The 25,995-nt window shown below is 39.6% G+C and overlaps 3 protein-coding genes across 6 annotated transcripts in view; all 3 read right to left on the bottom strand.

Moving 5' to 3' along the window:
- Positions 1-895: 895 nt before the first annotated feature.
- Positions 896-10,452, bottom strand: LOC131109133 (uncharacterized). Of its 2 annotated transcripts, XR_013627372.1 has the most exons (8): positions 9,966-10,452; positions 9,464-9,531; positions 9,234-9,393; positions 7,821-7,953; positions 5,063-5,076; positions 3,817-3,897; positions 2,707-2,826; positions 896-1,018 (listed from the first exon to the last, which is right to left on the bottom strand). XR_013627372.1 is itself a non-coding variant. In XM_078790582.1 (5 exons), exons 2-5 carry the CDS (start codon positions 9,481-9,483, stop codon positions 7,123-7,125), a joined length of 540 nt encoding a protein of 179 aa, XP_078646708.1. In that variant the 5' UTR covers positions 9,484-9,531; positions 9,966-10,442; the 3' UTR covers positions 6,239-7,122. The 2 variants fall into 2 exon arrangements, 1 of the variants encoding a protein (XP_078646708.1); XM_078790582.1 differs by lacking the exons at positions 896-1,018; positions 2,707-2,826; positions 3,817-3,897; positions 5,063-5,076 and adding an exon at positions 6,239-7,349 and having other exon boundaries at positions 9,966-10,442.
- A 406-nt stretch (positions 10,453-10,858) lies between these two features.
- timm21 (translocase of inner mitochondrial membrane 21) lies at positions 10,859-12,431 on the bottom strand. The gene is made up of 6 exons (XM_058060793.2): positions 11,975-12,431; positions 11,671-11,733; positions 11,507-11,604; positions 11,356-11,429; positions 11,173-11,278; positions 10,859-11,096 (listed from the first exon to the last, which is right to left on the bottom strand). The coding sequence occupies exons 1-6, from the start codon at positions 12,267-12,269 to the stop codon at positions 11,004-11,006; spliced, it is 729 nt and encodes a 242-aa protein (XP_057916776.2). The 5' UTR covers positions 12,270-12,431; the 3' UTR covers positions 10,859-11,003.
- A 1,132-nt stretch (positions 12,432-13,563) lies between these two features.
- Positions 13,564-25,995, bottom strand: part of neto1l (neuropilin (NRP) and tolloid (TLL)-like 1, like) — a 66,419-nt gene continuing 53,987 nt past the window's right edge. The window contains exons 10-13 of one of the 3 annotated variants that reach the window (XM_058060790.2): positions 23,180-23,293; positions 20,834-21,479; positions 19,081-19,155; positions 13,579-13,731 (exon numbers count right to left, since the gene is read on the bottom strand). In XM_058060790.2, coding sequence (XP_057916773.2) covers positions 19,095-19,155; positions 20,834-21,479; positions 23,180-23,293 — 821 coding nt within the window. In that variant the 3' untranslated portion in view covers positions 13,579-13,731; positions 19,081-19,094. Of the gene's footprint in view, positions 13,732-15,132; positions 16,333-19,080; positions 19,156-20,833; positions 21,480-23,179; positions 23,294-25,995 lie in introns of those variants that run through there. The other 2 variants (XM_058060791.2, XM_078790581.1) reach the window with 2 other exon arrangements.

The raw sequence follows: 25,995 nt of genomic DNA, 5'->3' as shown, positions 1-25,995 counted from the left end.
AAAGTCCTAATTAAAAATTTAAAAAAGTCCTACCCTAACAACAAAAAAGTCACAATTGAAAAAAACTTTATATTATCAGGAAAAATTATGTAATTTCAGTATCATAAAATTTATATAGTTGTACATTTCAGAAAAAAACTTATAATGGTACAAGAATAAAGCCAAAATATTATAGTAATGAAGTTATAATTACAACAAGAAAGTTGAAATAGGTGAAAAAAAAATAAAAAATAAAAATCATAATATTATAACCTGGATTAAAACAGCTTCCCAGCATGCCTTGCGGCGCTTGTCTAGTGAAAAACTGCTAAAGTTACATGTTTAGAGTAAACATAGTTGTGTTTACGTACCTGTTACATGTCGTGCTGCCATGCTTGCCTTCGCTCTCCTACGTTTCGTAACTTATGATCCGTTATATTATATTATATTATATTATCCGAATATTTCAGATTTTCCTGTAAGAGAGAGGACAGGCATTGGTTACAAGAAAAGGATGCATTCCAGTCCCAAAGGAGCTTTGTAAAAGAGGCTATAGAAAGTCTTAAGTGTCCTTCACCCTAGCAAGTGTAAACACCTCCAAGCGTGGGTAAATCTGGCTTTACTCGCACTGAATGAGTGATGAAATGTGCTGCACTCTAAAAAAAAATAAAACTTGAATGTAACCAAGCCATGAATGCAAACCATAATAAGAGCATGGGGGATATAGTGTATGTTATTGAATATTGTTTACATATTCTTTATTCATGTCATGTCTTATTGGACGCAATCCCTGGCATCCATGGCGTCCTGACGAACATAAAGCAAGGCAGCGTAGGAGTGGACTCATCCTCTCCAATTACACTGATGGAGAGCTGATGTGAAAACACACCTTGATCCCACAGCTCATCTCCGGCTGTCTTGGAGCGGCTGCAGCCACACACGAGGTCCAGCTGTAGGTCTGTCAAGTGAGACTACGTTCCGTCTAACAAAGTCCACGTGGAGTCTTCGTGGTAGCCATCTTGGCACATCAAGCGGAATTCTGCACAAGCGATGCCAACGGGGTCAGACGGGCTGTCAACACTCGTGAGCGCAGCCTTTGAGACGGTGAAAGAACCTCTGAAGAAGCTCCAGGAGCCTCCTTGGCGACGTGAGGGGTCCATTCTCACGTGAATCCACACCGGGGCTGATAAATGGCGACAAGATGGCTGCTGGCTCTTTTTCAGCAACACAATTCTGGTCTTTAATGTCAAAACAGCTCTTCAAATTCAACATTTTTGGAAATTTTTATTCATTTTTTAATTGTTATTTTTTTCCTGAAAACCTCAAAAAATATTTTATCAATTTATAAAAATTAATTAATTTAAAACATTTATTTAAAAAATAAGCAATGTGTTTATTTTCACAAACATCTGTGTGATTTTTTGCTGCTTTATGTCTTACATTGTTGTATTTATCCATGTTGAATTACATACATGTGTATGTAATTACATACATGTGTATGTAATTCAACATACAGAATAGATATATTTTTTGGTTGCCTAAAATCATGGCAAAATCTAAATATTTGTATCAATTTATTTACATTTGCTACACTGTGATTTTTTTTTACTTTATTTTAGTTTTATTAGACTTCAAATTTTTTTAATTGGAGATTTTATTCATAGAAATATATTTTTATAGGAGCATAGAAACCTGTTTATGACCTTCTAAATAAATTTGTTTAACATTAGAGCCCTCTAGGCATTATATAACACCCCTATAGTCACGTTTACACTCATATTACCAAATATAGTAGACAAAATAAAGACATACATGACATAAATAAGACTTGTGTACGTGGAGGGGGGGCAGGAAGTGATGTCGGGGGTTCAGAGTTGAGTTTTAGCTTGGCGCGTATGGTAGCCTGTGTTAAGGCAATAAAAGCAATAAGAGTCTGGTGCTTGTGTGTCTCAGCCAACATTACTGACACCTAGTGACCAGTGTAGACTATGACATATCATCATATTGGATTTTAGTCCATTTAGTCATTTTTATGCTTATTATTAAAAAAAAACAAAGTAAAATGAGCTTAAATGTGCATACAACCCGTAGCATTAAATATGGAGGTTGAAATGATAATTGTCTTATTTTGCTGAATATTTCTTAATTCTGACTTGATAGCGTATCCCCCCCCCCCCCCCCCCCAAAAAAAAGTGTTTTTGGAGCTGACAGAGGAGTCATGGCATAGATGGATGAGTTCCTCCACAGGCCGCCGCCGTGACGACTGACAGGTGCTCCGGGAGGACCGCGCTTTCTAATTTTCACCTTTCATCCTTAAGATGAAGCCGCCAGAGGATGGAAAGTCACAGACTCACTTGCCCGGAAAGACAACTTTCCATTTTGGAGCAAAAACAAGTTGACTCCTGGACTGAGAAAGTGTCCATCTCGTCGAAAAAAACATGTCATTTCAAGGTCAGAATAAAACGCCTGCGATACCAGGCGGGGAATACAAATGAGAAATGAAGCACTTTGCTACTTTGTGCTTAACACATGCCTGTGGTGAACCCGCATGTTATTCTTTGGACACCATCATGGATGTCTGCTTTCAGGGGGGGGGAAATCTATCCCATTCTGCCAAACACAGCAATTTTCTATGACTCACAGAATGAAAAGAGAGCAAAATACATCATTCGCTCGTCCCGATATGAACAAGTCACAAGATAAAAGCAATCAAGGAGGAAATCCAACCTGCAGACGATGACCAGCTGCCGTGGAAGTCCAGCTAATCAGCCAGTTGGCAGAGGAATCAGCAACATGCTGGTGTTTGTCATGCACGCCCGACGCCGACTTTCATTTGGCTCCAGCAAACTGAATTTGGGAAATAAAGCGAGAAAAAAAAAGCCATTGGACGTGCAGCAGGTGGCCACATCAGACAAAAACAACAAATACATAAAACGTGTGTACGTATATGTATATATATGTATATACACACACAAGCTAATATGGTAATATACACATTATTATATGAAAATATGTGTATACATCTAACACACAATACATACATATATTGCGCATATTGTGTAAACAAAAAAAACACAATACCACAAAAAATGTATAAAAATACATACATAAAAAAATAAATATGAAAATATCAAAATAAATAAGTTAAAATATGAAGATATAATATAAATACATAGACATGAAAATTAAATGACTATATAAATAAAAAATACACAAATAAAATCTAAATATAAAAAATAACATATACAGACACATAACCCGGGCACTAGCCTGAAAATGCTAAGATAAAAATACTACCAGAAAAGTAGATAAATAAACAAACATTATTATATGTAAATATGTGTATGCAGCTAACACACAATACATACATATATATATCGCAATTATTGTGTAAACAAAAAAACACAATACCACAATAATTTAATAAAAATGACTATAAAAATACATACATAAAAATATAAAAATAAATGTAAAATTGTCAATATCTAAATAAATAAGGTAAAATATGAAATATATAATGTAAATAAAAATGACTTGAAAAATACATACATAAAAATAAAAAAATAAATATAAAAATGTCAATATCTAAATAAAATAAGGTAAAATATGAAGTATATAATATAAATATAGACATAAAAATTAAATGACCATATAAATAAATAATATACAAATAAAATATAAATATAAAAATAACATATAGAGACGCATGACCCGGGCACTAGCCTGAGAATGCTAATATAAAATGGCTACCATTTACCAAGTACATAAATAAATGAAATAAAGTCAACTATAACAAGTACATGTGTTATTAACGATTATAAAAATATGGATAGTCACCTTCCACGCTCCTTCGTGTCTTTTATTTGGCTTTGCTGCTCTCTACTGTTTGCTCCTCGTCCTTGCAGGTCCTGCTGGAGGCTGGGGGAGGAAGGAGAAAAGAGTGAGGACGGAGGAGACACACCTGAGACCAATTACCAATTAACACACACCGGAGACCAATTACCAATTAACACATCTGCCTCGCTTCTCTCGTCAGCTCCTTTCCTTTGATGATGGACACTTCCGTCAGTTTGAGCCCATCAATGGAATCACCTGTTGGATACTGAAGTGTTCTTACTTGCTTTTGTTAGTTTAATAAAGTTTTGTCATTCCCACCATGTCCTCATGTTTGTCCCCTACCCTAAAAAAAAGCAGCCTTAAATTCCTAAACGTTCCTGACATAAAAGATGGTATTTCCGCATGTAATCACCATCATTGGAGCAACACTCCCCTCTAGTGGAGCACAGATGAATGACACTAAATACAGCAAACGAGCCAACTGAGGTTCATGGTCTGTTCAGGTTAAAAGACTAAATATATCCAAATATATTTATTATTATAAATATATAATAAGATTTGCGGTTAAATACAGCCTGTTATTTGTTGAAAAATATGAAAATGTATGCAAAATGTGTATATTATTTGCCCAAATTAAGCATTTTAAACTACTGTAAATAAAACAGCAGTAACATTTGATTTAAAGTAAAATGTAGTCAATTTACATTAAAAATTTAAGATTTTAAATGGGAAAGCATCAGCGTAAACGTTTATGCTAACATTTTGTCACCTCTGCCGCCTTTTTTTTTTTTTACCGTGAATAAAAATGACTAAATGAACACAAATACAAATAAGACATAATACACATTTAAAGACAGTGTACATATGCAGTACTCTACACTGGTCACTAGGTGTCAGCAAAGAAACAAAACTCTCCCAATGCTTTTGTTATTTTCTACCAGATTGGGTAATATGAGTGTAAATAGTGACTATAGGGGTGTTATTTCATGTCTATAGGGCTCTATTAGTGTTCAAAGTTGTCTTTAGAAGCTAGTAAAACAGGTTAGCTTTGCTCTAAATACAAAAATATTACATTTCTTTGTGTGTATTGATTTGATGGTACTTTGTCTACTCCTTTCTTTAATATCAACTATGCAACTTTCCTCAATTATGACATTTTCTTATATTTTGTCTTTGTTGTTGTAAAATTTAACGTTTTTTACGTGTTCTTGTGATGTTATATTTTCTCAAAGCCCCCGGGCCGCACCTTGGACACCACTGCTGTAAAACAAAAAACACAGGTGAATCTTTGGTGTACATTTACACTGTAAATATGCAGCATCAACAAATTAGAGTATTATGAAGGACAATTTAATACAGAAGATTCATTCCCCCCCAAAAAAGATAAAAAAGCCACCCCATAAGTCACAAAGCTACAACCTGAAGAGACCCCCACTGTTAGCCATTTAGGGAATGAACATAAAGTTACCAAAGTGGACAGTCGATGACAGTCATGTTCTCATTCAAAGCTACATTTTGCACCTTTCCATTTTTTGCTGAATGATTTGTCATCACAATACAACAGTCATCATTTTATCATAACCGCTGGAAACCATTCATACTGGGACCCCATCCGACATTTACACTGGCTAAAATAAAATAAACAAAACAGTAGGACCTTCTTCTGTTTGAAATGCAGCAACCAAATAAAAAGCACAGTCATAACAAGAACACTAACTCAACTGACCCGCTTGTGGTAACTCAATGGATATTATAAAAAGCTGAAAACTGTTTTTTTTTTAGGCGTTTTTCTTTTTGCGATAATGAAATGAAATTAGAAAAAAAAGCCCTGAAAGATATAACAAGGAAGGAATGAAGCTATGCTGGTGAACCATCCCACCACCCCATCATTGGCACACAGCCTTCAACAATACGCCAGACTTTGGCCACTAATCACAGCTGAAATAAATAGATTCAAACTGCAGGGGGCGCTGCTTTGGGTGGCGCCAGCTGTAAGTCAATACATTGGCAAGTTAGCCCCCTCTAGAGGAACGTCTTGGTATATCACTTTGGACAGGTAGCGATATGAACACTTAAAAAAAAATAATCAAACGCGTTTTGTTATTAAATGAGCTGTAGTATTGGAACATTTGTGGCTATTTGCCTTCATACGCCGCCATGATGGATGTGATATGTGATATATTGCCAAGCACTTTTTTTCGACGGTCCTTGAACGCATCATTAGTATGAACTTTGGTGTTGTTTTTAAACTTTGCTCTTGTAATGCTCACTTTATTCTCATATTTTGGCTTTATTCCCATAGCACGACTATTTCCCCAACCTCGTTTTCAAAATATTACAACGTTGTTTTGTTTCTCATATCATAATAAATTTCTAAAAATAATTATTTATGAAATTTTGAAAATGTACTGTTTACTATTTTTTTCTCAAAATATTTTGACTTTATTCTTGTAAAATTACTGCCCGTTTGTTGTTTTTAGTTGTGTTGTTAAGTTACAGAAGCTGGGCACCGCTGCCTTGCTTATTAACAGGTCCCGCATTATGCAAAATGCCAGTCACGTGTCCCCAGACGTGTTTTTTTTTTTAGAGGCGCTCAAACAGGTTTTTGTGATGTCATGAAGGAAAACGCTCCTAACGAGCTTGAGGAACTCACTCCGTGTATACGTGCAACACTTGAGAGCATAGCGAGGATAGCTTCTTAAAATAAAATTAATAAACAGGCTTCACTACACATCTTAAAATAAAAGCTATAACTTTGCTATGCATTCAAAATGGCTGACAAATGGCATACATGGGACCTTTATAGCTGAAAGTCATCCAGCATGGTGGTGTATAAAGGCAAACGAGGTGTAAATTAGGAGTCTTAGATCTAATTACAGCTTCCTTTCAATTCATTTTGGTGTCGCTGCGACCAAAAGAAGAGCGTGACTGTGACTAAAAAAGGGGCTCGTGTTTTCCTAATTCCATCAAGCGCTGTTCCGAGAGGCGTGTAATGCGCTACACTAATGCTACACTTGGAAGCGTGTTTTCGTTCCGAGAAAAGGCTTAAACGTTGCCTGTCTGTGCTGGAGCTCCACTGACGTCAGGGCTGTCATGCTGACGCCAGCTGCTGGGCAAAGTTCTGAGGCACACGGGCTGGCTGAGTTCATCTTTTATCGGCAAACTCATCAGATGACTCGAAAAAGTCAAAGAGGTTGGGGGGAAAGGGGGGGGCACACTGGCGTCTCAAGGCCGGCAACAATCGCTGAGGTTTGTCCGTAGGAAGGCAGTATCTGGGAAAAGGCAACCCGGCATCGGGGAACTGGACTAGACGGACCTGTTCTCGGAGTGTGGCTCCGGGCGGCTCTCGGAGGAGCCGTCCTGTCTGTTGTGGGATTGGAGCGGGGGTGACTGCGAGTAAGGGGGCGGGGCCTCGCTGACGCCGACGGAGCCCCTTCCCTCAGAGATGAGAGGCGTGTCGTGGGAGGGATGAGGCGCGATGGGCTCGCCGCCATCGGCACACTCGCTGTAGGGGGGGGGCTTCAGATCATCCTCTGAAAAAAAAGCAGAGTAAAGATGAATAATGGGAAAAAAAAAAGAGTTTCTGGAGATATGTGGCTGACATTTAACTGTAGTATGTACAAAATTCAAGACAAAAATACCATCTTCTGTTTGGCAGTGAATGCATCATCATTCATCAGCCCTGGATACCAACTAAAAACAAATACTATGTGATCTGGTGTCACAAATACCCGGTGCCTATCAACCGGTTTGGCTGCGAGAACCACCATCGCCCCTCAATCTTTTAACTCAACATGGCGTGCTCTTCCTCTCCAGCAGATATCGGCAGCTGTGTGTAAGACCCCAATGCAAACAAGAAAGTGAGGTGCAGAACACTACCTATCATCTCAACGTCTTTGAATGCGTCTCCAGAACGCCTTATACTTGTATTTTATTTTTGTTGGCTATGTCAAGGGCACACTATATATTATATATAATATATTATTATATTTAGTGTGTGCTACCTCCAGAGACTGCATCATACGGCGGTGGCATGTCCAGCTGGGAGAAGGATGGAGCAGGTGGCAGCGCTGTGGAGGGCTCTTCTACCGACAGGTCCTCCTGCACGCCGTACCAGCTCGGCCACAGTGAAGCTTGCTGTGGGGGAGTGGGAGAGGGGGCAGGAAAACAAAGTCCGTACACAGATGACAGGGGGATTACCACGACAGGTTTTACTGCACACGTCTTCTTTTTTTTTTTTTAGTAATACTGGATGTTCTTTAAACACTTTGTGTGCAAATTTGTACTCACAATTGAGTACAAACATGGCTACACAGGCATCCCGTTATAGTGGCAAAAAAGGCGGCTGTGCTGAGTATGCATCAAAGAATGTTAAACACATCGCAGGCCGGGACCGTTTGATGCAATTCATGCGATGACAAGCAAGCTGGCCGAGGTTAAGACAAACAGGAAATGACTTCAATGAGTCACGCACATGACGCCAGGCTCTTGCTGCTCTCTGCCATTCCTCAGATAAAGTCATGTGTCGAGAGACATTCATTTTCAAGAGTCGCGGGTGGTGCTGGAGCCTATCCCAGCTGTCTTCGGGGCGAGAGGCGGGGTACACCCTGGACTGGTGGCCAGCCAATCACAGGGCACATATAGACAAACAACCATTCACACTCACATTCATACCTATGGACAATTTGGAGTCGCTAAATTAACCTAGCATGTTTTTGGAATGTGGGAAGAAACCGGAGTACCCGGACAAAACCCACGCATGCATGGGGAGAACATGCAAACTCCACACGGAGATGGTGGGATTGAACTCTGGTCTGTAGAGAGACACTCTTACTCTTAAAATATAGCAAATAAAAGGGTCTTAAACTACCAAATGAATCTGTTTACGTTTTTCAACAAGAATTAAATGTAATGTGGCAAATATGGTAATATATTTATTTTAGATGATTAAAAATATATATTTTTAATTTTCTTCCGATGTCCAATTTGTATCGGCGATCTCGTTCTTTTGGACACGACCCAAAACTCATGACCATAGGTGAGTGTAGGAACATAGATGGACCGGTAAATTGAAAGCTTTGCCTTCCGACTCAGCTCTCTTTTCATCCCGACGGTCCGCTACAGCGACGTCATGCGTCTACCTAACAAGACCCCGAGATACTCGACCCCATACTCGGTGGGGGTACTCTCCCTTTTTCCGAAATGAGAACCACGACCTCTTATTAGGAGGTGCTGAGTCTCATCCCAGAAGCATCACACTCGGATGCAAACTAAAAACTGACATTCGGAGGCGTTCCTAAAGTTGCGGTGGATGAGTGTACATGCAAAGCAGAAGTGCAGCGTCGCCAAAAGAGGGAAATGCGGTTCATCGTGTGTGATTAGGCAAACATCCCCTCCGCAAACGTGAAACCACTTACACTCTGTCTCTCACACATCTGATGAAGGTAGGCCCTCCCTCCCACGATGACGATCTGGGCATTGCGGGGGTTGCTCAGGTACGCTGCCAACTGTCTCTGTCTTGAGCGGTACCAGCACACGTAGAAGAAGATCTTGATGATGATGAAGACGATCACCACGCTGTCAAACAGAGTCAACACTGTACCTTAACTGTTACCAGATGCACAAAAGGTTCTCAAGTGGTACTCACATATACCAGTACAGTTCCATTTTGATGTGGGTTCATTCAGTCTCATAACCGAGGAGCAACTTCGATCCCTAAATGAAACATGAGAGAGAAAAATCAGCAAATTGGAATTTCAGGAATCCTCAGGAATTGCACATGAATGCAGATAGACCCCTCTTTTCCTGTCAGATGTTCTTGTAACAAAAAATCCGCATACATGCACATCTGTCAAAGGCATAATTACTTTAATTAGTTACAATAGTGATAGACTGTGTAGATTCTGGACGCAAACATAACCGATCCTTCTCGAATAAGCCGCGCATTTTGTCGCACAATCTAGAAACACGGAAATACGCATCTAAATGCTAACAGTATCAAATAGAGATAACTATTTATGAGGAAAAAGAACAATAGGGTCGATATTTTGCGTTCGCACAATGTAAAACAGCTGTTGGGGACAGCGGGCTAATATGCTAAGCTAGCTACCTACCAAAAGTTTTGCCCAAAACAAACATGGTGGACTTACTTGATAGCAGCGCCGTGGTTTTCAGGTTAGTTGGCTGCCGAGGTGGGCCATTGTCTCTTTTTATCTTTATTCCCCACAACTGTTGTGTCTTCTCCGGTGTGTAATTCCAGGGAAGCAGCCGAAGCTAATTTAAGCTACCATGAAAGCAGGCCACAAACAGTAACAACAAGACGCCTCTGTGCTTGCCTTACAATGCAGTGTGCTAGCCTTTCCGCTGTGGTCCGAGCTAAAAAAAAAATACTTACTAGCAAAGGTGTGTTTAGTTAAAACAAAACACCGAATAATGAACAAACCACTATTGTGGGTTGAGCTAACATAACGTGATATGCTATTGCAACCATCTCCTCTTTGCTAACAGGAACGCTCCCTTCTAATAAAGTGGGCGTGGCTCGCAGCTGTTGCCTTCAGGGATCATCGTTCGGATGAGGATCCGTTCGGAAACAGAATCGAGCGTGAAATACAGAAGTCAGCTTCATTCGAAAACGGACACGCGTAATCACCTGCAACACGGTAGCACTTTATTAGCTCACCGAATTCCTTAAAAAATATGATGGAAAATAGACACTTTCTCGAAAGCTATTTAAAAAGATATTCTACGAGGCACTGAAATGCGCCGCAAGGGTCACCGGACAAAGAGCACATTGTAAGCATTAAATGGCTATTGGAATAGTAGCATATGACATTTTCAATCGATGGATTCATTCTAAGAAGAATTTAATTTTGTTTCACACGTATTCTAAAAACGATTCAATTGATTAAATGAATTTAAAGGAGACCATTGGATTTTCCATATTTGACTCTTTGGTGACATCTAGTGGTCACTATGGATAACAACCATTCCAAAGACATGGAAGATAACTTCCTATACGGTACAAAACTGATGCAAAAGAACGATTCATTATTTGACAGTTATTGCTTTTTAATGGAAACGTTTTTAACTCAATTACATTTGTATCCTTGGCTTTTTCACCACATTTACAACACACTATCAATTGTTAGCTAACGATTCCCTGATTGGATTGTATCTTTTAGTTATTATTATCGGTTATCTTCCACAATGATGGTCCGCCTTGGGTAGGTGTCGATGTCAACAAATATGTACCGGAACTCATATTTTCCTGTTTCAGGATTCTGCAAAATGACATAACGGTGAATGTAGATATTAGATATTTCATATTTTGATGTGGACCACAGAAGCATTACCAACCTCTTTGGACTCAGAGTGCACAGTGCCTTTGAGACCTGGCTCTGATCCTTCAATGTAAAACTTCAGCCTCATGTGCTTTAATCCCTCCTTCAGGTACTCTAAATGACTACAGTGGAAAAACAATGCAATTAGACGAACCACATCTTGTGTACGAATAATCAATTCCACAATCAAACCCCCAACCTCACTTGCTGCCTTCTTCCTCGACGGGTCGTCTCGCCGTAACACTTAATTGGCTCTCCGAATGCGCCAATTACCTGTATTTTATTCAATAAAATGAACTTTTGTAATCTAAAACCCCATGGAGAAAAAAAAAGGACAGGGTCTTCAGTACCTCAGGGTGTAGTCGGACTTTGTCAAAAGCTTTCCCGTAGACTTTATTCGGACTGGAGGAAGAAAAGAGTTCCTGGAAGACCACATACAGAAGCCCACCTGCAACATAAAGAATCACTAAGAACGAGTTTGTGACAGCATCTCCTATCAACTGGTTGCAGTCACCTGTCACTCCAAGCCCGATGAGTACGACTATCAAGTAGGTGAAATCTCTGCCGGCTTCTTTCACTGAAAAAAAAAATAAAAAAAATGTATAATAAGTTGGAATATGATTCACATTTATTGGTATACACCCTTATTTGGTAATCACATAGGCTGTTATGTCCTTACTGTAGATTCAATGAATATACCTAAAATAATAATAATATTTAATACATGAATAACGGAATTAGATGTTGTATTGGTAAACCTGTGAGGTACATTAGGATGAATTAAAATGAGGATTTATTCCCAAGTGTGTTTTGTTTACCTTTGCGTGCAGCTGATGGCTGGGGGCTCCCTCTCTGGTGTTTGGAAAGCGACTTCTCCTCGCTTTTATTCCTCGCTCTGTAGTCGATATGGATGCATTTGCGTGGCTGTAGAAAGCAGCTACAAGCGTGGAAGTAAGACACAGGAGCTTGGAACCTGGCATTGAAGGTCAGCGTCGTCACGGCTGTCTGTGTCCTGAGTGAGCGGATCAACAAGCTACCTGCCAGTCGGCACGTCACCGTGGCTTTTGGCGTTAAACTCCGATTCAGCACTTTTAATATCTGCGTATACGCCATTATTTTACCCCCAGTCGCATTAATTTAACTGATAGTATCTTACATGTAAACGTTTTAATCCAACAAGGACGTTTTAAACACACTAATTTACCAGTTGTATTAAAAGCGCGACAGTGGAAGTGTGTCAAAACTGAGGCGCATCTTAATGACGTCATGAACTATGACTCATGGGGGTTGTAGTTCAATGAGAACGGGCGCCATTAAAGACAAGAAAATGGTTTTGGTAGTCAAAAACAGAACAATTATTTCTTAGAATTAAATCAATATATTTATTTAATAAAAATTATAAAAATATTCGCTTTAATTATTGAAATATTTTAATTGTAATAAAAACAAAATAAACTTAAGAAATATTTTTAAAATGAATAAAGCTGATTAGGGTATTCTGCACACAAAAAATAGCAAAAAAGAGGTATACATGGGACAAAATATAGTAAAAAGGTACAATGTTAAATACTAAAGTATCACAAAACCTCATCTGTATAAATTTAGCATTTAACAAAATAAAAAAAATATATTTAAGTGGGCCCCCTTTGATTTGTATGCGGACCTCAGTAGAAAAGTTTGGCACAGCTGTTGTAATACTACCTGTACTACTATTACTAATAAATGTAAAAGTAAAAAATAAACTATGCAACTAAATTACAACCACAATTCCAATCATGGAGCCCTTACATTGACATATAAAGGCATCACTAACATTAGTCTCATTAGCTTAGCGTTACTACAGTACCTAAAGACTCAACTACACACAAGATCCCAACACACAATCGGCTACAATTCAGAAACGCAGTTTTGCATAAAGAAACAGGAACATGGCAGATAAAAGAAATAATATTTGAACATTTTGAAGTCATGATGTAGGTTATTTTTTCTTCACAAGCGATGATTCCTGCTTCCAGATGTGGACTGGACACAATAAAAGTCTACATTCCAGAGTGACAGAATCCCGACAACATCAGTAAACATTTCTTTATTCAAAACATTCTTTCCAGTCTTCTCTTGATGTGTTATGAAATAAATAAGCAAACCACAATGCTATATGCCATGAACAAAAATGACTCCTAATGCCCAGACATAGATTGGAGAAATAAAAGATGGAGTCCACCTAAAAACGTGTACGGTAAAGACAAGGCAAAGCACCTTCAGAGTTCAACGTGAAAATGCTTTGAAAGAACCTGATTCTGATCCATTTTTTTTTCCCTTTGACGTTAAAGGTAATCTCTGGTTTCAGTCGTTTATCTGAATTCATCAGCGTTCCATGGCTGCTTCATCCTTTCCAGATGTGGTGTGTGTGTGTGTGTGTGTGGTCCCAAGCAAGCCTTTCCCTCCCCTCCCCTCATTCCCAACATTGTACATTTGTCAGGCATGTTAGTTGAGTGAAGATGCACCAGGGAGAGAAAGCTCCAAATGCTGTCAAACGTGGCAGGATGCGGAGGGATGATGCATCTGTGTGATGAATCTGCAGAGAAATAAACAACAGTTACTTTCACGCTCTTCTCTCTGAAATTGGTATGTTTTTTTTTCTTTTTCTTTCATCTACCGTCTGCCCTGCTTGGGATAAATCATCCAGACTTGCTTTTTTTTTTTTTTTTTTTTTTACTAGCGCCATCTATTTACTTTGTGTTTGACAGAGGAAAAAAAAAAAGAAAGTGAAACATAAAACAAGTGAATGCACACGTGTTTGGAATATAAACTTCTATTTCCTCATTTAGTGACGAGGACGGTCATTTGACTCAACTGCAGAGAGTACAAGGTGTATGTATTAGTGTTAAAAAAAAAGAAAGATCAAAAAGGTATAATTACTAAGAAAATATATGTATTTTAACACTTTTTCAGCCTTTTTACAAAATATAAAAATATCAAATTGAACCATTAAGTATACTTATTTATTTATAACAACTGACAAGTCAACTATCGACTATAATTGCATTATGTCAATATGCTATTGATATGGTACATTTATTATATTAAATATATAACACATTTCTATATGATTTTTTTATATAATGTATATAATTTATATAATTTTATAATTTATATAATAAAAAAATTATAAAATTTTTTTAAACATTTACTTACCATTCATTTTATTTTTTCTTATTACAAAAAAAGTCTGCAAATGGTTCCCAGGCTGCACTTTGGACACCCAAAGGTCCGATTTGGTTGCCTTTTTTATTTTTTTCTGAACACTATTCAGTCATCTTGCAGCTTTACAGATGCCATGTCTTGTAAATAAAACACACTGAGGTATCGGTTACAATAAACGTAAGAGAGAGAAAATATCTCGACATTAAATATTAAATACGTGAGAATATTCTTTTAAGTGTGTGTACCCAACCAGTCAAAAGTTTGGAGACACTTTGTCATGTTTTTGTATGGGAAAGTGTCTCCAAACTTTTGACTGTTAGTGTATGTTTGCTCAGCAGTAAATACATATTTTCCACAAAGCAAACAAAAAACATAAACATTCAACAACTACTGATGACGGCGAGACACGGGAGGCGTGTGCGTGTGTGTGTGTTCGTGTGTGTGTGACACATTTAGGACAAACAGTTCAACAAAACAACAACAAAAAAAAGGTGCTTTATTGTTATTTCATATTAATATTGTTACAAAGCATCAATAAAACCAGCCCTGAAGGATCATTGGAATAACTTTAAAAAACATTTCCTTTTGCCCGAGTAGAAAATTCCGGTTTGATACAAAGATATTACGCTGTGGTGATCGTTAGCAAATCATGACAAAAACCCAAATCAAGGACTTTTGGGTTTAAAATGTATCGAGTCGTCGTATTGAACTAATTCAGCTAAGATCATGCAATGAATCAGTTTGGTGTAATGTATTGATTAGTACATGGGGGGGGGGGTCTGATAGCTTAATGTTATATCGAATAAATTTAAAGCAGCATGCACAAGCTTGGCCTTGGATTGGTCTTGGGCCTAACAATGTTACATGGATGTGTTAGTAAGATTCCAATTGGCAATAAGAAAAGAACATCTATTCATTTGGGATAAGGCATGCTTTTATTGTGAAATAGCGCTTCCTGGGACGGTTAAAGGGGCCCTACTCCGACCCCTCATTTTTAAAATCAATTCTTGTGGGACGCTATAGTGACTATATAGTCATCTTGAAGGGTAATCTGCCGCCTCCTTTCTGACCATCTGTGTTGCGATTGCTCAAGGGGTCCTGGTCAGTTCATTGTTTCCAGACTTGATTATGATAAGTGAATTTACATAAAGTAGGATTCCTTATTTATGAATGGAACATTGTGGAAGTTAGAGCATAAAAAACCTGTTTACGACCTTCTAAATATGCTTTTTAAACATGATTAGAGACCCCTAGACATGAAATAACACCCCTATAGTCACCCATAGAGTCCTATTTAAGAAAATAAGATATAATACATAATATAAAGTCACATTAGAATTGGGAGAGTACTTTTGTGGGATATTTTTTCATCAATGTAATTACTATATTACATATATTTAATGCTTGAAAATACAACAATTTTGGGATTAATAGGCCATATTTTGGGAAAAATGTGATAGAGTGACACCACTAAATTTAAAGCACAAAGTGGCGAAGGATTACTGTATTTGTATCAAGTTCATTTAGCCATTTTATACCCGATTATACTTCATTTAGCAAAGAAAAACAAGGTAAAATCTTAAAAAGATAAGGTAAAAAACTTCAACCTCATGCTAAGACCCCAAAAGTACAACAGTACCCAATCTGGAAATGTAGGATAGGGCCCCTTTAAAGAAAGAACATCCTAAATTTAGAAGATATGGAGGTCTATTAGTTTCAATGAAGAGAAAAACAAAAGTGTTTGGGATGGGATTCCGGGGGAGCCGAGTGATCGGAAACTTCCCTCAAAGCGTGACAACACGGAGTATTGTCATCTAGAGTCCTCGTTTGTGCTCGTCTTTGCACGCCGTCACATGATTTGCTTTCATCAGTGTCCCTTCCCGGCCCTCAGCGTCATGCTGGTGTTTATCTCCCATCCGCTTTGTCACATGTCAGTGATGTCACCCGGGACCGCAATATACTCTCAAGAAGTCTACATGATGGAGACAATGCCACACAATGTAGAACACACACACACACACACAAACACACACACACACACACAATATATTGGACATAGCATTGTGTTCATGCTAGCTTCATATATGATGTAAACCAACACTTCTGTTCGTCATAATCCTGCACAATCTAGTCCAAACTGATACCGTGTGCAATGAATGCTACCTTTATTTAGCAAGATGAGGGGGGCAGGGGGGGGGCAAAATATTAGCAACACCACTTTTAGCCTCTGCAAACTACAAAATGAATATTGCATTGACTATATGGGGAAAAAGACCCTGACAGATAGGATCTAAACCACTCAAGGACATAACCCCTGACACCCCTGTGTAAAGGAATGGTATGGTCCACTGTCTAAAAGAACTAAAATGGCTAAACCACCGGAATCAATCATTAAAAAAGCTTTAAAAGTGCACACCAGGTGACATGTAGGCTCTGTAACCTGATTGGACGGTGTCTAGAATCCCATTTTCATCTAAAAAAATGGCTGCATTCTGTGATTATGGCTCAATTTTTTTAATATTTTGGCCTCCATATTTCAAGAATAACATCTATCTCTTACTTTATTGGGTAATACAAGTGTAACATTGACTATAGGGGTGTTATTTCATGTCTAGAGGGCTCTAATAATGTTAAATGCCATATGTTTGCTCTATGAAAATCTTCCATTTATTAATAAGGAATCCAACTTTACTGAAATTCACTTATCACTATTGGGTCAGAAACCGATGAAGCACAATAAATGAGGGTTTAATTTGCATGCAAACCAACAGTTGGCGCCAAAGTAAGTAAGCGGGGATGTTTACTCCATTGAAGGGGGTTCGTCTTATATTCGGTTCAATGTGCAGCTTTTGGATTGGATCTCATCGGATTAGATTGTGCAGGTGTACCTAATGAAATGTCCGGGCGTGTTTCAAATCCTTATTGTGCACTTGCAGCATACACACGAGTAACATTACATGCACAAAGTAAACAACAAAAAAAAAACCATGCAAAACAGCAAAATAGTTCATTCCGTGGCCATAGCCATTTTAAGCATAGAATAAAAGATCACAGAATAAATCATTTTCACTCAAAACATGGCCAAGTTTTGCATCATTTTGTGATTATCTGTATGTAAAGTACCTGTCAAAAGTTTTGCTGCTAATCAGGGGTGTCACTAGGTTCTGAGGACAGGGAGACCCCCTCTCCAGACCCCCTGGAGATGCACAGGATATCAATGAATGTAGTAGACATTCATAAAAATCCAAAAAACAAATAAGGAACAAGAACCGGGATATAACATTCCCACTTTTGGACAGATTTAGTAGAGATACTCAATTGTTTTAGGCCACCATTAAATTTACACAAGTACACACAATGAGTGATCAATTATATAATAATAATCATCATTATATTATTAATTAGCCTATTATTATTACTATCATCATTATTTTTCTTCTGATTATTACTACTAGTAGTACCAGGCTAGTATTAGCCTTCATATTGGCTTTCTTATTAGCTGCTTTTGCCCTATTATATAAAATTTGTCAGAAATTTTTTTTGTAAAAAAAAAATCCATTAAAAAAATTAAAATTATTATTAAAAAATATCACATTTTTAGGGGGGCTGAAATCCCCCCAAATATTTATTATTACGATCATCATTATTTTTCTTCTAATTATTACTACTAGTAGTACCAGGCGAGTATTAGCCTTCATATTGGCTTTCTTATTAGCTGCTTTTGCACTATTATATAAAATTTGTCAGAATTTTTTTTTGTAAAAAAAAAAAATCCATTAAAAAAATTAAAATTAAAATTATTATTAAAAATATCACATTTTTAGGGGGGCTTAAGAACATTTTAGGGGGGCTGAAATCCCCCTAAATATTTATTATTACTATCATCATTATTTTTCTTCTGATTATTACTACTAGTAGTACCAGGCTAGTATTAGCCTTCATATTGGCTTTCTTATTAGCTGCTTTTGCCTTATTATATAAAATTTGTCAGAATTTTTTTTTGTAAAAAAAAAAATCCATTAAAAAAATTAAAATTATTATTAAAAATATCACATTTTTAGGGGGGCTTAAGAACATTTTAGGGGGGCTGAAATCCCCCTAAATATTTATTATTACTATCATCATTCTTCTTCTTATTATTACTACTACTGCTACTACTAGTAGTAGCAGGCTAGTATTAGCCTTCTTATTGGCTTGCTTATTAGCCTGTTTTTGCCCTATTGTATAAAATTTGTCAGAATTTTTTTTTGTAAAAAAAAATTCCATTAAAAAAATTAAAATTATTATTAAAAAATATCAAATTTTTTAGGGGGGCTTAAGAACATTTTAGGGGGGCTGAAATCCCCCTAAAAAAGCCTAATGACGCCACTGCTGCTACTTGTCATTCAATATTGTGAGATATGTGTCCAAACTTTAGACGGGCACTCTATCCAGCATAAAACCCCAAATATGTCCTCTCAATTTGTAAAAAAAAATTCTGAAAAAAGATTCCAGAGAGTCCATGCAGATGAAAGAATTTACAGTCCACTGAAAAGCAGCACACATGCAGTAATGTGAGCCAAAAAAAAAAAAAAACTCACTAAAAAGGCCAAGATGGCTGCAAGCAATAGACTCATCCTGGTGAAAATAAATACACCCGAACATAAAAGGACAAAAAGTGTGCAAACGGCGACGACACAAGAAATGGAGAAGTGGATATTAGGATGAAAGGGGGGCTTACCTTGAGATTGTCTCTTAGACTCTAGTCGTGTTGTACTCTGATTCGTGTTTGCTCAAAGAGCCAATGAGGCAGAACCTGAAATGTCACGCCTGTGTACTTTAATGTCACGTCACAATGCATCACGTGCAAAACGTGCATGCACGCTTATGTCCCATAGTCACAAACAGTCAGCGAGGAACAGTGCATGCACGTCGTCAAAGCTAAGATTCCTTTTTATTCCGTTAATGCCAACATCATACCTGGGGGGGCGATTTATAACTTATTATCACAGTTTTAGCACACTTTATGGACAAAAGTATCGGGATGCGTATTCTTATGTTAACACACAACAACATGTTGAAAAAAATAGTATAGTATAGTACAGTCCGGGCTGCACGGTGGTCGAGTGGTTAGCGCACAGACCTCACAGCTAGGAGACATGAGTTCAATCCCACCGTCGGCTATCTCTGTGTGGAGTTTACATGTTCTCCCCGTGCATGCGTGGGTTTTTTTTCCGGGTACTCCGGTTTCCTCCCACATTCCAAAAACATGCTAGGTTAATTAGCAACTCCAAATTGCCAAGAGGTATGAATGTGAGTGTGAATGGTTGTTTGTCTATATGTGCCCTGTGATTGGCTGGCCACCCGTCCAGGGTGTACCCTGCCTCTCGCCCAAAGACAGCTATGATAGGCTCCAGCAGCCCCGTGAGGATAAGCGGTAGAAAATTAATGAATTAATGGTACCTTTTGGGTGTTAAGTTGCTGTGTGATGAGGTAACGGCTAGGAAACCCCAGTTCAATTCCACCCTTAGCCATCTCTGTGTGGAGTTTGCATATTCTCCCCCGTGTATGCGTGGGTTCTCTTCGGCTTTCCTCCCACATTCCAAAAACATGCTAGGTTAATTAGCGATTCCAAATTGTCCATAGGTATGAATGTGAGTGTGAATGGTTGTTTGTCTATATGTGCCCTGTGATTGGCTGGCTGGCCACCAGTCCAGGGTGTATCCCACCTCTCGCCCTAAGACAGTTATGATAGGCTCCAGCACCCCCCCCCACGCGACCCTCATGAGGATAAGCGGTAGAAAATTAATGAATTAATGGTACCTTTTGGGTGTTAAGTTGCTGTGTGATGAGGTAAATGTTGTTTGTAAGATGACACCACGAGTCACGGCTAGGAGACCCCAGTTCAATTCCACCCTTAGCCATCTCTGTGTGGAGTTTGCATATTCTCCCCCGTGTATGCGTGGGTTCTCTTCGGGTTTCCTCCCACATTCCAAAAACATGCTAGGCTGATTAGCGACTCCAAATTGTCCATAGGTATGAATGTGAGTGTGAATGGTTGTTTGTCTATATGTGCCCTGTGATTGGCTGTACTCCGCCTCTCGCCCGAAGACAGCTGGGATAGGCTCCAGCACCCCCGCCACCCTCGTGAGGGTGGTACAGCCCAATCCTAATATTCCTGGTACTCGGATACGTGTCAGTCGAACAAAGTGGAAAACGGGCCACCGTTACATATTGGAAATGTCTATGTGTTATAGTGTGTAACCGTGGCGACGTAAGCAGGTGTCCCAATACTTTTGTCCATATGCGGCTAATTCACATTCAGCATGCAAAAGCAAGAAAACCGTCTTAAATGCTGAAGAGGAGGTGGGAGGGGGAGCAAAATAAAAGTACTAGTTTTTGAGAAGAGGAGGTGATGGAAAGCAGAACGTGAACATTCCACATCGAAATGAGGCCCGGCGTTCCCCCGGCATCAGAAATCGATGGATACTGACCGCTGCACTGCCTTTTCGTGGCGTGAAAGCCGATGGCTGGTGGTTGGAACTTCATCCAGGTCGTCGTCCAGGTCGCATCCGTTGTCGGCTCCTTCTTGCGAGTAGCTGTGCTTCATGACCAAGATGCTCCTGCGGTTCCCCGCCGACGGCAGCAAGGGACGCACGGACATGGGAGCCTGCGGGAGGTCCGCCAGCAGGCTGGCCGCCGCCGCGTCTCGTGCGCACAGGTTCCCGCGGCTCCCTCGCCCGCTGAGGGACAGCTGGGATATGTGGGCGGAGCCCGGGTTGGAGGACGAGCCACAGTGGTGGTCGTGGATGCAGCGTGAGGAGGCACGGCGGAGGGTGTGGTAGTTCTCAAAGTCTTCTGCTAGGTCCACCAGGTCTGCTGAGGCGGCGGCGGCGGCGGTGGCGGCGGCGGCGGTGGTGGCGCCGCGTAAAGCGCACAGCTCGTAGTGAGGCGGCTCGAAGACTTCTTGAAACATGGTGGGGTCAAAGTCCTCACGCCGCAGGATGTACTTTTTGCGAGGCTGCTTGATTTGGACGATGACTGAGATGATGAGCAGGAGGAGGACGATGCAACAGGTGACGCCGATGATGGTCCCGTTGGTGTTGTTCAGGTTGTCCAGGATGTTGGCTTTTCGCTTCTCTGAAGCAACAAAAATAACATTCAGTCACTTGGTTGCATGATGGGAGTCGTACTATCGCTCTTAACCCCCAACATCATTTCCTGTCCAGCCCCAACCCACAAGCACGAGTCCTATGTCCTCTTTTGTCCACTAAATTGGCTAAAATGAGTGTAAAGGTAACTATAGGGATGCTAGATCCCATGCAGAGAGCTCTAATCATGTTAAAAATTAGATGTCAGTGATTTTATGCTGATGAAACAAGAGTGTGAGTCAATTTGCATTTCGTTGATGTGTTGGCGACATCGACAACATAGCTGGTACCATGTGACCCCCGACATCATTTCCTGTCCACCCCCCACTCAGCTCCCCTGGCACCGGAACACACACGGACGAATCCTATGTCCTTTTTTGTCCACTAAATTGGCTAAAATGAGTGTCAATGTAACTATAGGGGTGTTACATCACATGCAGAGGGCTCTAATCATGTTAAAAACTAGATGTCAATTTGCATACCCGGCTAACTAATCCGCATTTCGATGATGTGTTGGCGACATCGATAACATAGCTGGTACCATGTGACCCCCGACATCATTTCCTGTCCACCCCCCACTCAGCTCCCCTGGCACCGGAACACACAAGCACGAGTCCTATGTCCTTTTTTGTCAACTAAATTGGCTAAAATGAGTGTAAATGTAACTACAGGGGTGCTAGATCCCATGCAGAGGGCTCTAATCATGTTAAAAACAAAGTGTCAGTGATGTTTTGCTGATGAGACAAGAGTGTGAGTCAATTTGCATACGCGGCTAACTAATCCGCATTTCGATGATGTGTTGGCGACATCGATAACATAGCTGGTACCATGTGACCCCCGACATCATTTCCTGTCCAACCCCCACTCAGCTCCCCTGGCACCGGAACACACAAGCACGAGTCTTATGTCCTTTTTTGTCCACTAAATTGGCTAAAATGAGTTTCAATGTAACTATAGGGGTGTTACATCACATGCAGAGGGCTCTAATCATGTTACAAACTAGATTCAGTCATGTTTTTTTTCCCCACAGCCAACTTATCCGCATTTTGATGATGTGTTGGCGACATCGACAACATCGCTGGTACCATGTGACCCCCGACATCATTTCCTGTCCACCCCCCACTCAGCTCCCCTGGCACCGGAACACACAAGCACGAGTCCTATGTCCTCTTTTGTCCACTAAATTGGCTAAAAATTAGTGTAAAGGCAACTATAGGGGTGCTAGACCCCATGCAGAGGGCTCTAATCATGCTAAAAACTAGATTCAGTAATGTTACGCTAATGAGACAAGAGTGTGAGTCAATTTGCCTACACAACTAACTAATTCGCATTTCGATGATGTGTTGGCGACATCGACAACATCGCTGGTACCATGTGACCCCCGACATCATTTCCTGTCCACCCCCCACTCAGCTCCCCTGGCACCGGAACACACAAGCATGAGTCCTATGTCCTCTTTTGTCCACTAAATTGGCTAAAAATTAGTGTAAAGGTAACTATAGGGGTGCTAGACCCCATGCAGAGGGCTCTAATCATGTTAAAAACTAGATGTCAGGAATGTTATGCTGATGAGACAAGAGTGTGAGTCAATTTGCATACGCGGCTAACTAATCCGCATTTCGATGATGTGTTGGCGACATCGATAACATAGCTGGTACCATGTGACAACACGGGTAGACTTCGGCTCACCTTTGCACTGGTTCTCATCCCAGGGGTACACGCAGTTCTGCATGCCGTTGCACACCAGCGTGTTGTTTATGCACATGTTACTGTGACAGAAGAAGGCATCTGGATCACAAGGAGCTGGAAACACAAGAGAAGCACGCTGAGACACACTTTGCGTACTGAAAGAGATTAAAAAAGCTAAAATGAAACAAGCTCGCACCAAACCCGACACTATTAACAGCGGGAAATCTGTAAGCTGCTTAAAAATGTGCAAATCATTTGTTTTTTTTTTTGTGCATTGTTGTCCTCTCACGCTCCCTGTTTCAGCGTGCGTGGCCTCGCCATGTCTCCGCCCCGTCTATGATGTCAGCGCAAGGGCAGAGCAACCCATCAAGACGACGTGGTCGTAAAATCAGCGCGCTAATGTTACGGCCGACATCATCATAAAAAGCCATAATATAATGCCAAGGTGCCCTTGCTCCTTCTTCTTCTTCTTCTTCTTACAACCTGATGTGCAAAAAATGAGAAAATCATATAAATACTGCATGCAACAAAATTCTGAATGTTATTAAAATGCAGCACACTATACCCTTGAATCCAATTCCTGTTATTTTACCCTTAAGCAACGACTATGTACATTTGTACAGACATAATGACAGGAAGTCCAAGCAGCAAAAAAGCCCAAACGTGAGCTCCTCAGCACCAGCAGAGGGGGCCCAGACTCTTTTCTTGATGCTCGGAGTCCATAGTGTTATCCTCGCTGATCTGCTGCAAAATTAATACCAAAGACGTAATAAAAGCGCCCTTTCGCCCACAGATATAGGCGTCCCGGTCAATGCCGGGGGGGGGGGGCATAAATTTGCAGCTAAACGAGTAGCTGATGAAAATAATTCTACCATCCAAACAGCATATTTGCTTAAAAGTGTTTCATGATTACCAATGTACATATAATATACTTAATGACACTATTTAATTAAGTCTTTATGATTATAATGAATATTGCATAAGCCCTCATTTATTTCATTTCATCATAACACTCATTGGTGTCTCCCAATATTTCGCTTTATATTGTATCTTATATCTATATTATTGTATATTTTATGATGTATTATACAAGACCTCGTTTCCCTACGAGCTTCAAATTTCACAACTGTCACATTTTCCATAAACATTAATAAATCATGCTTTTTTTTTGTAGTTGAACACAGCCTATAAGTCCAAAAATATGCCTATTTAAGTAAATTGGACATATTTTCCAGCCTATATTAAGCTTAAAAATGGCTAATTTAAATAAATATTGTTACTGTAAGATTTGGTGAGATACACAAGCACCAAGCTTGCTCGCCGAAACCAACAGGCTTCTATTGCAGGTATGAATCACCTTCGCAACAGGCACAATAATACCCGACACAAGCTACTTACGGCCGTAACACACAGCAAGCTAAAACTCAACTCTGAAGCCTCGACATCACTTCCTGTCTAGCACCCGCTCAGCTACCCTAGCAGCGGAAAACGGCAAACACAAGCATGAGCCGTATTCATGTCTTCAACGGCTCTCTTGTGACTACTATATTGGGTAATAGGAGTGTAAACGTGACTATAGGGGTGTTATTTCATGTCTGAAGGGCTCTAATGCAAAAACTATTTAACAGGTTTTCTATGCTCGGCAAACACAAGCATGAACCGTATTCATGTCTTCAATGGCTCTCTTGTGACTACTATATTGGGTAATAGGAGTGTAAAGGTGACTATAGGGGTGTTATTTCATGTCTGGAGGGCTCTAATGCAAAAACTATTTAACAGGTTTTCTATGCTCGGCAAACACAAGCATGAACCGTATTCATGTCTTCAATGGCTCTCTTGTGACTACTATATTGGGTAATAGGAGTGTAAAGGTGACTATAGGGGTGTTATTTCATGTCTGGAGGGCTCTAAGGCAAAAACTATTTAACAGGTTTTCTATGCTCGGCAAACACAAGCATGAGCCATATTCATGTCTTCAACGGCTCTCTTGTGACTACTATATTGGGTAATAGGAGTGTAAAGGTGACTATAGGGGTGTTATTTCATGTCTGGAGGGCTCTAATGCAAAAACTATTTAACAGGTTTTCTATGCTCGGCAAACACAAGCATGAACCGTATTCATGTCTTCAACGGCTCTCTTGTGACTACTATATTGGGTAATAGGAGTGTAAAGGTGACTATAGGGGTGTTATTTCATGTCTGGAGGGCTCTAATGCAAAAACTATTTAACTAGGTTTTCTATGTTCTAACTACAAAAAATATTGCTTATTTATAATTTAAAATGAATTCAAAATGTAAATATAATAATTTAAAATAATTTATAAAATGAATAATATAATAATAAAAATATTTATAATTATAATAAAAATATTATTATAATAATAAATATAATAATTATAATAAAAATACCCAAATCAGGGAAATCTGGAACTAATTGACCTCTAATTGATCATTTCCTCCCTTTTTTTCCCACCTGACAAAGTGTGTGTCCCGATGCCATCATTAGCATCATTTGTACTAGCAGGTGTGAACACGCACCGCAGATGATAATGGTTTCATGTTTGCATTTGGGAACACTCCGCATCCCGCGGAAGTATCTCTCTGGGATTCGGCGCTTGTGAATGGCTCACTAAAAGCTAGCGGTCCCTTTGGGAAAGAGCAGCTGTGAGCACTCGTAAAGGCGTAAAGATGCACCGTAGGATGCAAAGTGCTTTTTCTTCGGAAATAAATAGGTAGACTATATTGTCTGAGCTTCTATTCCAGTCACTTTCGGACTTCCGAAATCGAACATGACGGTTATTTTATGAGTTTGAGTG

Source organism: Doryrhamphus excisus, linkage group LG5 (genome assembly GCF_037039965.1).
Source record: "Doryrhamphus excisus strain RoL-2023G ecotype Guam linkage group LG5, RoL_Dexc_Guam_v1.1, whole genome shotgun sequence".
Lineage (NCBI taxonomy): Eukaryota > Metazoa > Chordata > Actinopteri > Syngnathiformes > Syngnathidae > Doryrhamphus > Doryrhamphus excisus.
Note: the sequence above shows the minus strand (reverse complement) of the source record. Positions and strands in the feature narration are given on the sequence as shown.